We start from the raw sequence: 14460 nt of genomic DNA on the forward strand, positions 1-14460 counted from the left end.
CACCTGACACTATTCCTGGGCCGAGTTCTGGACCTATAGTACACAAGGTGAGCACACCCCCCCCCCCACACACACACAGATGATGTCATCTCTTTAGTTTTGCTGGTGTTTGTTTTGCCTCAACACAGGTGGTGATGTCATTGGTGATATTTCTGTGGACTTTTTCCACCTTATGTTAACCAAATACGCACAAACACACCCACTTTTTAGTCTTTATTTGTTGAATACTTGAAAACATTATGGAAAAATATTAAATGACAGATAAGGCTTGCATTTTTCTACAACATAGTAAAACTGTCCAATGTCTGTTCAGTTGTATTTCACTAGATTTACCTAATCTTTCACCTTAAAACTATTTAGATCAGTTGTTATATCCATAAGTGTCTCACAATGAATGAATGGAGTCAAACTTAAAGGCTGGTGGTGTGAGCCTGACTGAATCCAGGCTCTCTGTTTGAAGGTCACAGGTGACGTCGTCTTGCTGCTCCACAAAGGATCAGTGATTTCGCTCTGAGGTGTGAATCCTCCACTGAGCCTTAAAACACAAAGCTGAAATCAAAAGTGTGTGTGCCTGTCAAAAATGGAGGTGCACACATATACTGCAATATTGTGGTCAAGGCGATGACTCCCTAGTGCCTCTGTGTACATGATTGTACACCAGTTTGTGCTTTTCTTGCTCTCCTGTTTTGTGTGTTACTTGGTGGCAACACACTTTAAGAAACACTCCACATGGCTTTAATTCTTGCAGAAATTGAGCTACTGCATGCACTACCTACTATTGTACTATAAAAGTAGTGTAGTTTTTGTAAAAGGCATCTATTCAGTCATAAGGCTGCACCATTAAATCATCAGGTTTGGACATTAGTAAATGAATTGATACTGCGTTTAGACCCAATAATGTTCTACCATCGTGCAAATGGAGTCTCATCAGCTGCTTCATGGATTCCGCTCTATGCAAGTAGAGGGGAGGGAACGTCAATGGAACAGAACGAGTGTCCTTTGTGAATAGCCCTAATAGAAAATACACTCTTATTTGCGACAGAGTCAATAGCAGGATTGTTGCGGATCTTGTAGACACGGTCAATGTTTAATTCCTCAGGGGGCGAATAAAATCGAGCTGTCCTTGTAAGTCGGTCAGCGACAGTCCCACGAGGGCACGCTCGCTTCTCTGCGTTGTTGCCTCTGCGTCGGAAACGATGTCGAGATGACGATTTTGTCATAGAATTTTTGCATTTATAATGTTTTTTTTGTGTGTGTGTGTTTTGTCAGTCTTGCTCCCAGAGTTTTCCATGTGCTGGTCGCGCTGTGAGGAACGCCTTCCTCTCTCATGGACCTTACCCCGCTAAGGACAAGATACACCTGGCCAGAATCATAAGGTACACTTGCTTCTGTGTCCAGTGAAGCGTGCACGCTCACCCAAGTGTGACATTGACATAAAAAGGCAGGCCGTAAGATGGTTTTTGGGAATACATGCACTCTCATACTGCTCACATGTGACTATGTGGACACGTATACAGACACATTTAACCACATCTATACTACTGTTCAAAAATGTGGCGTCACCTACGTGTACAATTTTGTGTTTTCCATTAAAAGTCACACTTTTATTCATCAAAAGAGTTGCAAAATGAATAGAAAATATAGTCAAGACATTGACAAGATTAGAAATAATTATTTTTATTCAAAATAAGAACTTTGCTTTCGTCAAAGAATCAGCAAAACTGTTTTCAGCTGTGCTAACATCATTGCACAAGGGTTTTCAAGGGTTTTCTAATCATCCAATAGCCTTTTAACGCGATTAGCAAACACAATGTACCATTAGAACACTGGAGAGATGATTGCTGGAAATGGGCCTCTATACACCTATGTACATTATACATTAAAAATCAGACATTTGCAGCCAGAATAGTCGTTTACCACATTAACAATGTATAGAGTGTATTTATGATTTCATTTAATGTTATATTCATTGAAAAAAAGGGCCTTTTCTTCAAAAATAAAGACATTTCTAAGTGACCCCAAACATGGAAGCAGTTTATCTTTGGGGGGAAGCAGACTGGAAATCTTCTTTGTTTCAAAGGTTTACAGAGGTCTAATGAATAATCAATAGCTATTGATTGACTAAAAGTGTTGTGCTGCGGTGGGGTTGGGGGGGGAATGTGTGTCCGTGGATCATGTAACGGTACGGCCCGATTGTGTGTTTCTGTCTGTGCGTATTTAAACAGGCGTAGCTATGTGGGCGTGGAGCTGGTGCAGTGGCTGTGCGACCAGTGTGTGTATGTGCGCTGTCGGACGACCGCTGTGCGCGTCTGGCAGGTTCTGCTGGAGCTGGGAGTCCTGCTGTCGGGTAAAAACACACAACCACACACTCAAACACACACCCACACACTCAAACACACACACACACACACACACACACGGCACAGGGTTAAACCGCATAAAGTCATCTTTGCAGCGATGTTCACGTCTCTAAAAGAAACCAGGTCATTTTCAAGACAACAGGGTAACCTGATTTTACTTGAATAAAAACAATGACGTTGCTTTTCTGAGATCGACTTTGCAATGAGATGTGTCTAATATTTTAGTGAAGGAGAAGGAAATACTTCTAAAATATAATTTCAACTGTAAATTGGATATTGTAGGATTTCTGTAGCAATATTTTCCGGTTTCTTTGCGCCATATAACAAGGAAATCATTAAAACAGAATAATTTTGGTTTGTGGACAGGCTTTATATATACGTATATATATACTGTACACAGTAGTTGTTTACTGTGTGTGCTCTTTCTGCAGTGGACCAGCGCGTGGTGTTTTCCGACTCAAACACTTACTACCAGTTCAGCTTCGAGGAGTGCGACTCCGCTTCCTGCGAGTTTCGCTCCAATGAGGCGGAGTGGCCAGAGGCGGTTAGGCTCCTCCTACAACTCGCCCCATATGTCCAGTTTCGCTCTGGAGGCGGAGCTAATAGCCCGTAAGTGTCCAAAAAAAAATGAAAAAAGAATTAAACTTTATGCATGCATGGATGGATGGCAGTGATGTCACGATATTGAGTTGTTGTGTTTTGTTTTTGTTGTGTTTTTTGTCTACTTTTATCACAAAGTTTGTTTCTCGTGTTTCTGTGAGGAAAAAGGAGAGAACCTAAAGGAAATAACAGCACATTTAGCTTTTGTGTAGGGAGCTATGAATAAAACCAAGCCCAAGTAGATGACACATGGATGAATATGATTGGATGTTACTCGAGAGCTTCCCTGAATTACCTGAAATTAAATATACATTAAATGGCAACATCGCAGCTTTTCCTCAGCCAACACTCAGCTTTATTCAACAGATTTAGGCGATTCAATGTTAAGCCTCTGCTGCCGTACTTGAGTTATTGGGAAATAAATCATTGTTAGTCCTATTTATTTGCTGTAATGAGTCATGGTTGTACCACGTCTGGTGTTTCCATAGTTTTACCAATTCATGATTTGCAGACTGTCGATGATAATTGGTGGTCGAGTGTGACTCGGTTATATGATATGCGGCAGTACGATCTCCACTGACCTGAAGTGGAAGCTCATAGCCGTGGTGAAATATCAAAGCTGAGGTGACAAGCTTCCAGTTGAGATGAATGATTGTGGTCGTTTATCTGTGGTGGAAGTGTAGGGTACTGTGGCAAGGACGTTCCCGTCACTGCAACACACACACACACACACACACACACACACACACACACACACACACACACACACACACACACACTCACACATGAATATCCTCAAATCTCTATGAAAACCCTACCGTCTCTCTATTCTGTGTTTTAAATCCTCACGTAAACATGTAGATGGATGACGCGATCACTCACGAATACAATGGCAACCACTCGAGTTTGCTGCGCTTGTGTGTGTGTGTGTGTTCTTGTACTTGCGGCATACTGAGGACCAGTGAGGGTGTTTAACCAACAAAGTGAGGCCATTTTTACGAAGTGGGGACATTTTGGCTGGTCAACACTTTGTTTTCATTTAAATCACTTCCTTAGATTTTAAACATGATATACTCTGTTTTTTAACAGAGGTCCTCAATTTGGTACAAAAACCCGGTTCCACCTGCAGACATTTTATGGTACTGCACTCAGTAGTTTTATATAGATGTCATTCATGAAGTAGATATTTGTAATTGTGATGATTTATAAATTGGAAATGCTGGTCCTCAGTATGCTTTAAGTACAAGAATGTGTGTGTGTGGGATTCCTGCTGAGGCTGCAACTGAACTCAATCTGTCGCTCAGAGGAAAAGAGCGTATGAGGAGTAGGGTGGGGTGTATGCGCAGCAAGGATGAGGAGCGCACAGATTATCGACACATTTAAACATGAAGTTAGGGAAACAAAAAGCTGAAAACGGTCCAAATTCAGTCTTTTTATATGAAATATGTGAGGAAATCATAGCAGGTCAGCCTGTGGTCGTAGTAATTAATGTGAAATAATTAAGATTAAATACCTCCATCCCTGTCCCGGTGATGTAAAGGAGATTGAGGGAAAACACCTTATGTGGAGGATAAAGTGGTAAATAATGGATGGATGGATAGATGAAAACGTATGGAAATTAACGGGAATAAACTGGAAAGGTTGGGAACTTAAACATGCTGTAATTGGTAATATATTGTCGCATAATGTTGGCTACAACAGTCTTTATTGAGAATTATTGGCAAGGGAAAAACATCTTTTAAGAAGAGATGTTTCAGGAGGTTTAGTTCTGTCCCATGAATGAGAATATTTAGATAAATTAGAATACAATCGCAACAAGTCGGCTCATTCCGACGCTCTTTGTTTGGTAATGCAAAACAATAGACCTTCAACAAATACGCCACAATTATAGTTTGTGTCTGTTTATTTTGTGTTAAAATAGTTTGGCACACTGCGTAGGTCATGATTTAAACTAAATATTGTGTAATGCACTGCAAGGGCAACCTGAAATATACTGTCAGCCTCACACACATGTACAAATCGTTCCATCGTGAAACAGTGACATTATAACCCTTAGAACACAGAACATTTAGACTTCTTTTTTCCATTGCTATGTTAACATACATATAGAGGTGATACAGATGTGCAATATAGAATGTTTTATATCCTTTTTTTCAGCACAAGCTATAGGAAATTTGATGCAATTATAAATCACATTTAGCAAAGCCTGAAGATGTGACCTATAAACAGGATTTGTGTGTACGGATTTGTGCCACATGAGCATTACGGGTTAAACACAAAAGAAATCTCAGTAATATAATTCATGTATTCTCCAAATGCCCTGTCCATATTTCCCCCACATCTCACTGTTTAGTAAATACAGAACATCATGTGTATGTACACACCCGTTATTGTTTGCTGTAGGTGGAGGTGACATTGGTCAATAACAATTAATATAGGAGGTTTTCCAAAAAGAAAGATGACCTGACACGACTTGAGTTTGTCACGTTGTATTCACCTCTGAAGGGGCCACCACTGGTCGTGTTAATTCCCCATTAATGCCACCCTGTGGCTGCTTAATGATCGGTGACGCCACCCGCTGCGTCTGTGTTGGAGCTGTGGTGCATTCAGGCTCATGTCGAGTCACCAAATTACCGAAATGAGCTCAGGCTACAAGAGGAAAAAAACAACAACAACAACTTTAATGACCCTGAGAAGAATACATTTAGCGTGATGGCTCATAATATACTTAGTACATTTCGTGATCCACTAATGGAGCTCTGCATTTGTTGAGAAACGGAAACGTTAACAAAATACTCATTAAACCGCAATGACAATTTGACATGTATTTATATATCTTTGCCCACGTTCTTCTCGCTTGGCCACATCATCAGTCTTCTTATTTTAAAGGAGAGTTGGTCACAGCCAGTTTTAGCAACAACAAAAAAAAGCGACTAAACTGCTGTGTTTTTTTTTGTCTTACCTGCCTTTATCTTTCTGTCAGCCGATGAAGTGCGAGTGCTGCATCATGTGATCGCCATCTCTCCCACTTCTGCGTCTATCATTATTTAATCAGATTACACGCGCCCAAGCACAAACGCATAACTCGACACGGCGCTACATCGTCTTACCTCCACAATTTACATGAGTGCCATAGGGTTCAGTTGATGAAATCCAAATTGTATGCAAAGGCTGTGCGTGCGTGCGTGCGTGCGTGCGTGTGTGCATGCGTGCGTGTGTGTGTCTGTGTGTCTGTGTGTCTGTGTGTCTGTGTGTCTGTGTGTCTGTGTGTCTGTGTGTGTGTGTGTGATAGAGAGACGATCCAAACAATGGTTTTAGAAGAGAACACATTAGATGGGTGACCCCTGGGTGCAGTCTGCTGCAGTCTCATGTTATTGCTGTGTGACTAATGTGTTTACCCACACACACACGTGTGTATATATATATATATGTATTTGTGTATATATATATGTATGTGTGTGTGTATATATATATATATATATATATATATATATATATATATATATATATATATATATATATATATATATATATATATATATATATATATATATGTATGTATGTGTGTATATATGTGTATATGTATGTATGTATGTATATATATGTATGTATATGTATATTGCATATGTATATGTATATTGCATATGTATATTGCATATGTATGTATATTGCATATGTAAATATATATATATATATATATATACATATATGTATATGTGAATATTGCGCTAACTTGTGTGTGTGTGTGACCTCTAGGTCAGAGGAGGACTCTGAAGGCAACAGGGACATCTGCAGTGAGATTCTTCAGATGAAGGCTCTCGAGAGGCTCACGTCTACGGTCAGTGTTTGCATTTGATTTATTATTATTTATTTTTTTAATCACGTAAAAAGGTTTCTTATGTCTCACTTTTTTTTTTTTTTTTACCTTTTGCTTTTCTTCTAACAGGTACAAAGTGAATTGGCGGCTGCTCTCGCCCGAAAGACACGCAAAGCTTGTAAGTAACTGTGTGATGTATAACTGTGCGTGACGAGAACATGCGCTGACAAAGACCTATCAGTCTAACTTGACTCTGTTTCTGACTGGTTACAGTATCGGAGCAGGACTCTGAGGCAACAGACGCAAGCCGAGAGGAGCCTCGCACACCCAGTGAGGAGAGCAGCCCGGTAATACACTTGCAGAGAATGACATACAGTACTCGTACATATGAAGATTTTAATTTCTTATAACTCACTCTTGTGTGTACGGGCCCTGAGACGGCAGCAAAAAAATGAATTATTCCCTGTTTTCTGTACACAGTTTGGTATCGGGCACGTTGTTTTCCATTAGTATAGAACCTCCTCAGTGTTAGCGGGGTCGTCAAACTGCACGAAACTGCAATGACGAAGTTGTAACTACATATATATGTGAGTAGAGTAGAGCCAAGTCATGACATGCTAGAACTGTATAATGAAAAAGTGCCAGCAGAGCTACAATGAAAGTTGAAAGATCTGGATTCATTCTTTCAGAAAGCTTTGGTTTGGGCTGAACCTTGGGTGGTAGTGACACTAGAATCAGAATATTTTAGAATATAATAATATAGAATATTAAGCTGTGCTGCTAAACCCATGTCATCATCATCATTGGTTGCTCCTAGTCGTGCTCTGTGTTTGGAAGATGTTTCTGACAGCCGGGAAACAGACCACGCCTATTAAAGTATGTCCTCATCGATTTAATTGATCAGCTGTGGACATGCATAATAGAGGATAACACCTTTAATTAGTCAGTTCTGATTACCTTGCTCTCTTAAGGGTGTTGAGGCTTGTGTGTGTGTGGCTGAACACAGAAAATGGGGTCAGAACAGGGAGCACGGGCTTGCTTGTTCCATCACTGTACAGTGAAAACCTCTTTTTCACCGTCAATAATTCATTACACCAGAAATAGAAATGCCCTCGCCCCTCGTCACAGGCTGCATTTGTCCATTACATTAAATAGGGACATTTCATTTTAGAGACCTGAGGACAACTTCTAAATGCCTTAATAATTTAATTTAATGATTTATTTCATTGGCATTTCTTTCATGTTTTTAAACCTGCAGTATCTTTTTTTCTTTCATTGCCTTTTTGGTTGACTTTACCATCATCATCTAATCAACATTTAATATACAGTGCTTAACAAATTTATTAGACCACCTGTCTTAAAAACGAGAAAGCATTAAGATTTTAGAAATCTTTGTATATATGTATATTTATATATGTGTATGTATATATATATATATATATATATATATATATATATCACAGACCGCAACTGCGACACAATGCAAAAACATAGACAACACAGAGAGACACTTTAATCTCCTGTGTGTCCTGTGTGTCTAGGACAGGAAGCAGCAAGGGACATGGGACCATGCCTCTGACATAATGTCTGTGTACATGCCTATTTTGACCAGATAACAGCCCTCACTGGGGGGGGGGGGGTAAAGAAGTAATTCAGTGTGGTTTGCCATCATGTTCTACACGTTACCCTCCGAGTTCCTCCACTCACACACAAATGAAATGCCCCAACTCTCTCTCCCTCTTCCAAGGAAAATAAACAGAGCAGGAGACTCGCCACCGGTGATAACCATCATGCTTGCCGCTCCCAGGGGGCACACTTGCACACAGTCGTGTTTTCTGTTATCAAATCTCTTCTGAGGACAGACAGAGATATTAGTTTCTCCAGTTCAGCAGCAAAAACATATCCTGTCCACTTATGCTCCTACTCTTTCTTTGTCTATGTTTTAGTGTCATTGTTATCCCCAACAGATATTCATATTGAAACACGTTCATCTGCTTCAGCTGCGCTACTGGGATAATTATTACATTTATGGAGGGGAGGAGACCTACACACACACACACACACACACACACACACACACACACACACACTCTTCCCACACTCCCGCCCACTTACACAACTAATCACAATACACTCACTCTGTCTCTGCCAGGTCTTCTGACACAGAGCACTTTGACTCAAACAAGCAACTAAGTGCAACAGATATCAGGCTGAGCAAGTTAGACTCAGGATCTTCTCATGCTCCTCACATGGACATAACGGGGCAACAGAAAACCATTTCGTGCTTTTTTTTTTTATACTTTGTGATGAAAAAAGTGAACTTTCTCAACCTGCGTCCCATCAGCGGACTCTGAGGGAGGTCCACCATGTCTTGGGACTGTGGTTTGAGATTTGTCTTCATTCCTCCCGTGTTGCAGCTGGGCGGGGTGTGCACATTGCGGGACGGCGGCGGCAGTGGCAGCGGTGGTGGTGGTAGAGGAGGAGGAGGAGGAGGAACGGGGACTGTAAGCGGCCGCGAGGATCTGACCAGTCGGCTGGGACTGGAGGCCGTTCAGCGCCTGGCCAAGGACGGCTGCCGGCTGCTGCAGAACCACAACTACCGGCTGCCTGACAGGAACCAGGCCGTGAGTAGAAGCCACTGTGTGTATTACTATCATGATGGAAGGTGTTATCTACAGGGCCATTTGTGGATTTCTGGTTAACATGAGTAGAAAGTAAAGGGCGTCATCATGTGGTCAACGCCGTCATTATCCTCTTCACTGTTACTCCACGTCTGCGTGACTCACAAATGCAGCTCTACAGTTGGAGCTTGTGAGTTAATCTTCATTGACAGCGATCATGATATCTGAAAGACACATGTGCACTATTTACACACACACACACTAATTATTTCCCGCAGAAGCACTGACCTTTGCCTCATTTGCGTCACTTTAGATTAGCCAGCTCTCTTGTTCATCTCCCAAGGTGGGTTAATGGTGGCTTCATGAAATGTGACCTCATCGTCCTTTTACGCGCCGTCAAGTGCTGCGTGTGAATCCACGTTCACTGAGTGTGCTGAGCTTATAATGGGGGGGTCTTATTATGTGTGTGTGTGTGTCCATGTGCTGCTGGCAGACTGAGTCACTGTGCGTGTACATAATGAGTGGGGTGTTAGTGAAGCATCATACTGTGTAATTGTGCTCTACGGTGCACCTGAGGGCAGGAAATGAAGCAAATGCAGTTTGATTTCACCCCGACACCATCATGCATGCGTTTGCAAACTTTAGACCCGGTGACTTGATCTTGATGCCGAAACGTAGGTTTTTTTTCCCAAAGTGCATATGATTTTACGTATTTTAAGTTGTTGGTAAGTGCTCTGTTAAAGCAGGGATGGAGGAGAACGAGTTCAACTTGACTGCTATTGCCACACTGTATACAGATTACTTTCATATATCAAACCATTTTTACTCATTAGCTTGACTTGCATTGTCATAAAGCAGGGCTCTCAAACTCAAAGTGTCTAGTTTTGTCAGTAGGTTAAAACTTTTAGAGGAAAAAGACATCAACATAATAATATTTATGACCATAGTTCACACAATTTCAAAATAAAAGTCTTTGTTTTGATATGAAACGATACCTAGTTTACAATATAAACATATTTTTGATGCAAAATCTATCTATTAAAAACAACAGAAATAACTTGAGTCAATTGTATTGGTTGTAGTTTCCATATAGACGTCATGTAGCTTTAATCAATCTGGACTGATTTGACTTTGTCAGAGTGAGGAAACGATGTTTATTTTGTAACTTAAAGTGTATTTAGAGGTTTGAGGGAAGTATGTGGAACAGCGTGGATGATTTGATGTTAAAACGTTAACGATAAAATGCTGACTTTGTCGCATCAAATCATCCATGTCTTTTGTAATGAAAGTGTTTCCAGTTTGTCATTCTCTTTTTTCGAATGAGAAAATGAAAACATTCCAGAGTTACGATGGAGATAGATACTGGATATAGATTATGGTATGATTGCAACGTGGAATAACATGAGCAGCTAATGAGTTGTCACGGCTGTGACAGTGAAAGTGTTCAAGAGGCGCAGATTAGCATAATACTGGATATCTTTAACCACGTATAATTTAAAAAAACTCATGTTGCATCCTTTCATTAACAAAAGAGTAACAGCAAATGAACCCAATGATTCATATGAGCTTAAAAAGATGCTCTCGGTCTCTGGAAAATTGGAAAAGGAAACTCATGTTGATCAGTAACTGGTTCTAAAAGTGGGATTATTTGTTATTTTCCAGCAACTTGGCTTTGATGGTAGTTTAATCCACAGAATGTAGCACAAAACAAAAGTCACAAACACCACTACTCTCCTTATACTCGGTTGTCATGGAGATTTTCTTTTTTAGTCTCCTTTTTCTCTCCATAACAGAGACATGCTTTGACAATCCAGTGTTGACTGTTTCCATAGTGACGCATGTCCATCAGGTGCATCTCTTGTCTTCTAGATACCCCACGCTCAGCTGCTTGGGGGTCAAACAGGGTCACCACATGTATGATCACACACACACACACACACACACACACACACACACACACACACACACACACACACACACACACACACACGCACACACACGCACACACACACACACACACACACGCACACACACACACACTGTGGCCCTCCTGTATGTCATTGTTATTGCCAGCTGTGTGAAAGCATTGTGTTTTCATATTCTTATCCACTGTTTCCAGGAATCAGGCCCAGAGCTATCACAACACTGATACGGTTTGGTCACAGGAACACAGGAGGAAACGCAGTGCTTCCTTTTTTGACTTTCCATGAGGCCCACCTTTCCCCCCCCGAACAATGATGTATGTGTGTGTGTGCGTGCGTGTGCGAGAGGCATTTAGAGAAGGAAAAGAGGATAGACGGATAGATAAAAGAGGCGCAGAGGTAGCGATCTTGGAAGAAAGCGAACATGTGCCCTCGATGAGTCCTCGTTTGGTTCAGAGAGCTGTGTTTGCATGGTGGCGACGCCTGAGAGTGAACGTCTTCTGTGAACGTGTTCTCGAACTGAAACCTCCAGAGTGTAACGTTTGACCATTCAGAAGACAGACGCAAGCAGAGGCCGATTGAATTTCGATCAAGAGGGGAAAGAGAGAATGTCTTTCCAGAAGCGTAGAGGAAAGAGGGAGCGAGCAGGGAAGGGCCGAGAGTGGAGGAAGTACAGATGGTTGAATTGAAGGAAGGGACGGGAGGAAAAGAGACTGACGCACCTCTTTACTGAGAACTGAGACTATGCTGAGTGTTGATTTCACACAAAAAAAAAAAAGAATCCTGGTTAAATTTACCAATAATTGTTTTTATTTGATGAAGAAAGAAAGGACAAATCTTATGTGACAGTGTGTTAGATTATTGATTTTATGTCTTCACCATTACACCGAAACCTAGGTCACTCATGCAAAATAAACTTTTAAATCATTTTAATTACTTATATCTGGGACTCTAAGTCTAAGTGCAGTGACTCACTGGGACGTCACAATGCGCTAAATTCCTGGAATTGTTGTCTCGTGGAGCTCTGCTTTGACTGTAAACCACGCGAGAGTGCTGGTGAGGGCAATGGTATCTGAAAACCCTAAGCGAAAAGTTCTATTCTTGGCTCCACAGTGCAGCACAGAGTTCTACACAAACTCCCAGCCTCAGAGGATTTATCTGTCCAGTGGATACATGTTATATATGACGGCAATGTTCCTGCTAGAGCCTGCAAATGATCACTTTTCCAAATGCTAACTGCTGTTAGTTCCCAGTCGACTCTGTGGCTGATGTCATTTCCTGTCCCTTTTTTATAAAGAGATACTACTACACAGAGCATTCTGAACAGGGCTGTTTTGGCAGGGTGATCCTTAAGGTATTTTGACCAAAGCATGTCACAGACATGTTTATTAGGACACCAGGGAACTAGTTTAACTTGGAGAAATAGGGTATAATATGGGATCTTTAACATCTTGAATTTAGATGAAACGCATTATGACGGACGGATTCTGGCATCTCTTTCTCCGTCTCTATTTCTTCTGTGTCCCACAGTTTCCCACACTCCTCCATGTCTCGCACTGTTTTTGCCCCGCTCTTTCTCGTCTTGCTCTGTCTATCTTTTCCGTCGTTGCATAACTCTCTGACATTCGCTCTGCAGTGTTTTTCTAATGGCTCACATTCTTTCTCAGGCAAAAATTGATGTTGTTGCCCTGGAACTTTTCTCCGTGGTCGTTTGTGTTTGTATACGTAATTCTACGGTGAATATCTTAGTCCGCTCTTTCTTGTTTTATTTTTTTCCACAAGCCTTTTGATCTTGTGTGTGTGCGCATAGTTTTTGCCGCCTTCCTCTATTCTTGGCTCAGTTGTTTTTCTTGGCCTCAACGTACTGAGAAGGACTGTTATCAGAAGGATCGACCATTTGCCACTTTATCAGCACAACAGCACATCATTTAACTCTACTTTATTTTCTTATAATTGTTATATAATCTGTTTCTTCTCTTTTTTTCTCAGTGTATTTTCTTTATCAGATACTGATTAATGTAGGGAGACAGGAAAAGTCTGCAGAGATAAAGAACAAGAGATTTGTGTTCAAACATCCCAGTCCATATTTGAACCCTCAGTGATGTGGTTTCATGGCATGTCCCAAACTTGTTATCCTGACATCGTATCTGGGTCTTTGGGTGTGGTTCTGGTGCTGGCTTAAATGTGTTTAGTGGCGTGCGGTGTTGGATCTCTTAACACCGCTGCCTCATTTATCAGCCGCGCACATCTTCGACGAGAGAACATTTCATTTCATCATGTTGCATAATACATTTCCACGATAAGTACACACTGTGCATAACAGGTGGTGGAAGATCTGGCATTGTTTCTGTGTGGCTGTACAAGCTAATGGTGGCACACAGCACGGCTGCAGATAGTGATTATTTTCTTATGGATGGAGCGTTGGTTAAAATACTATTCTAACTCCTGTCATTAATCTTAAGAAAACTTTTATTCAAGCACAAGAGTGCACAAGTGTTATAACTTTTTTCATTTATTGGAAATACGTATACACTACCGTTCAAAAGTTTGGGGTCACCCATCCAATTTTCTTTGTGTTTTCCATTAAAAGTCATTCATTCAGTTATTCATCAAAAGAGTTGCAAAATGAATAGAAAATATAGTCAAGACATTGACACGGTTAGAAATAATGATTTTTTTTCAAAAATAATCATTTTGCTTTCGTCAAAGAATCAGCAAAACTGTTTTCAGCTGTGCTAACATCATTGAACAAAGGTTTTCAAGCGTTTTCTAATCATCCAATAGCCTTCTAACGCGATTAGCAAACACAATGTACCATTAGAACACTGGAAATGGGCCTCTATACACCTATGTACATATTCTATTATAAACCAGACGTTTGCAGCTAGAATAGTCATTTACCACATTAACAATGTATAGAGTGAATTTCTGATTCATTTAATGTTATATTTGTTGGAAAAAAAAATGCTTTTCCTTCAAAAATAAGGACATTACTAAGTGAGTATGCCTTTCTGCATGGTTTGCATGTTGCGTGTATGCATGGGTTTTCTCCGGGTTATCCGTCCCAAAAACATGCAGATTTGGGGATTGTGATTTGTGATGGACTGGCGATCCGTCCAGGGTGTGACCCCGCCTATCGC

The 14460-nt window shown here is 40.8% G+C and overlaps 1 protein-coding gene across 1 annotated transcript in view; it reads left to right on the forward strand.

Moving 5' to 3' along the window:
* rapgef5a (Rap guanine nucleotide exchange factor (GEF) 5a) overlaps nt 1-14460 on the forward strand; it is a gene marked incomplete at both ends in the record, with an annotated part of 40556 nt that overhangs the window by 9804 nt on the left and 16292 nt on the right. The window contains 8 exons of the mRNA XM_083900111.1: nt 1-47; nt 1270-1376; nt 2226-2347; nt 2792-2969; nt 6717-6798; nt 6907-6955; nt 7051-7124; nt 9195-9401. The exon at nt 1-47 is cut by the window's left edge and continues 4 nt beyond it. Coding sequence (XP_083756237.1) covers nt 1-47; nt 1270-1376; nt 2226-2347; nt 2792-2969; nt 6717-6798; nt 6907-6955; nt 7051-7124; nt 9195-9401 — 866 coding nt within the window. The remainder of the gene's footprint in view (nt 48-1269; nt 1377-2225; nt 2348-2791; nt 2970-6716; nt 6799-6906; nt 6956-7050; nt 7125-9194; nt 9402-14460) is intronic.

The sequence above is a fragment of the Microchirus variegatus genome (assembly GCF_963457635.1).
Source record: "Microchirus variegatus genome assembly, chromosome: 13".
NCBI classification, from domain to species: Eukaryota; Metazoa; Chordata; class Actinopteri; order Pleuronectiformes; family Soleidae; genus Microchirus; species Microchirus variegatus.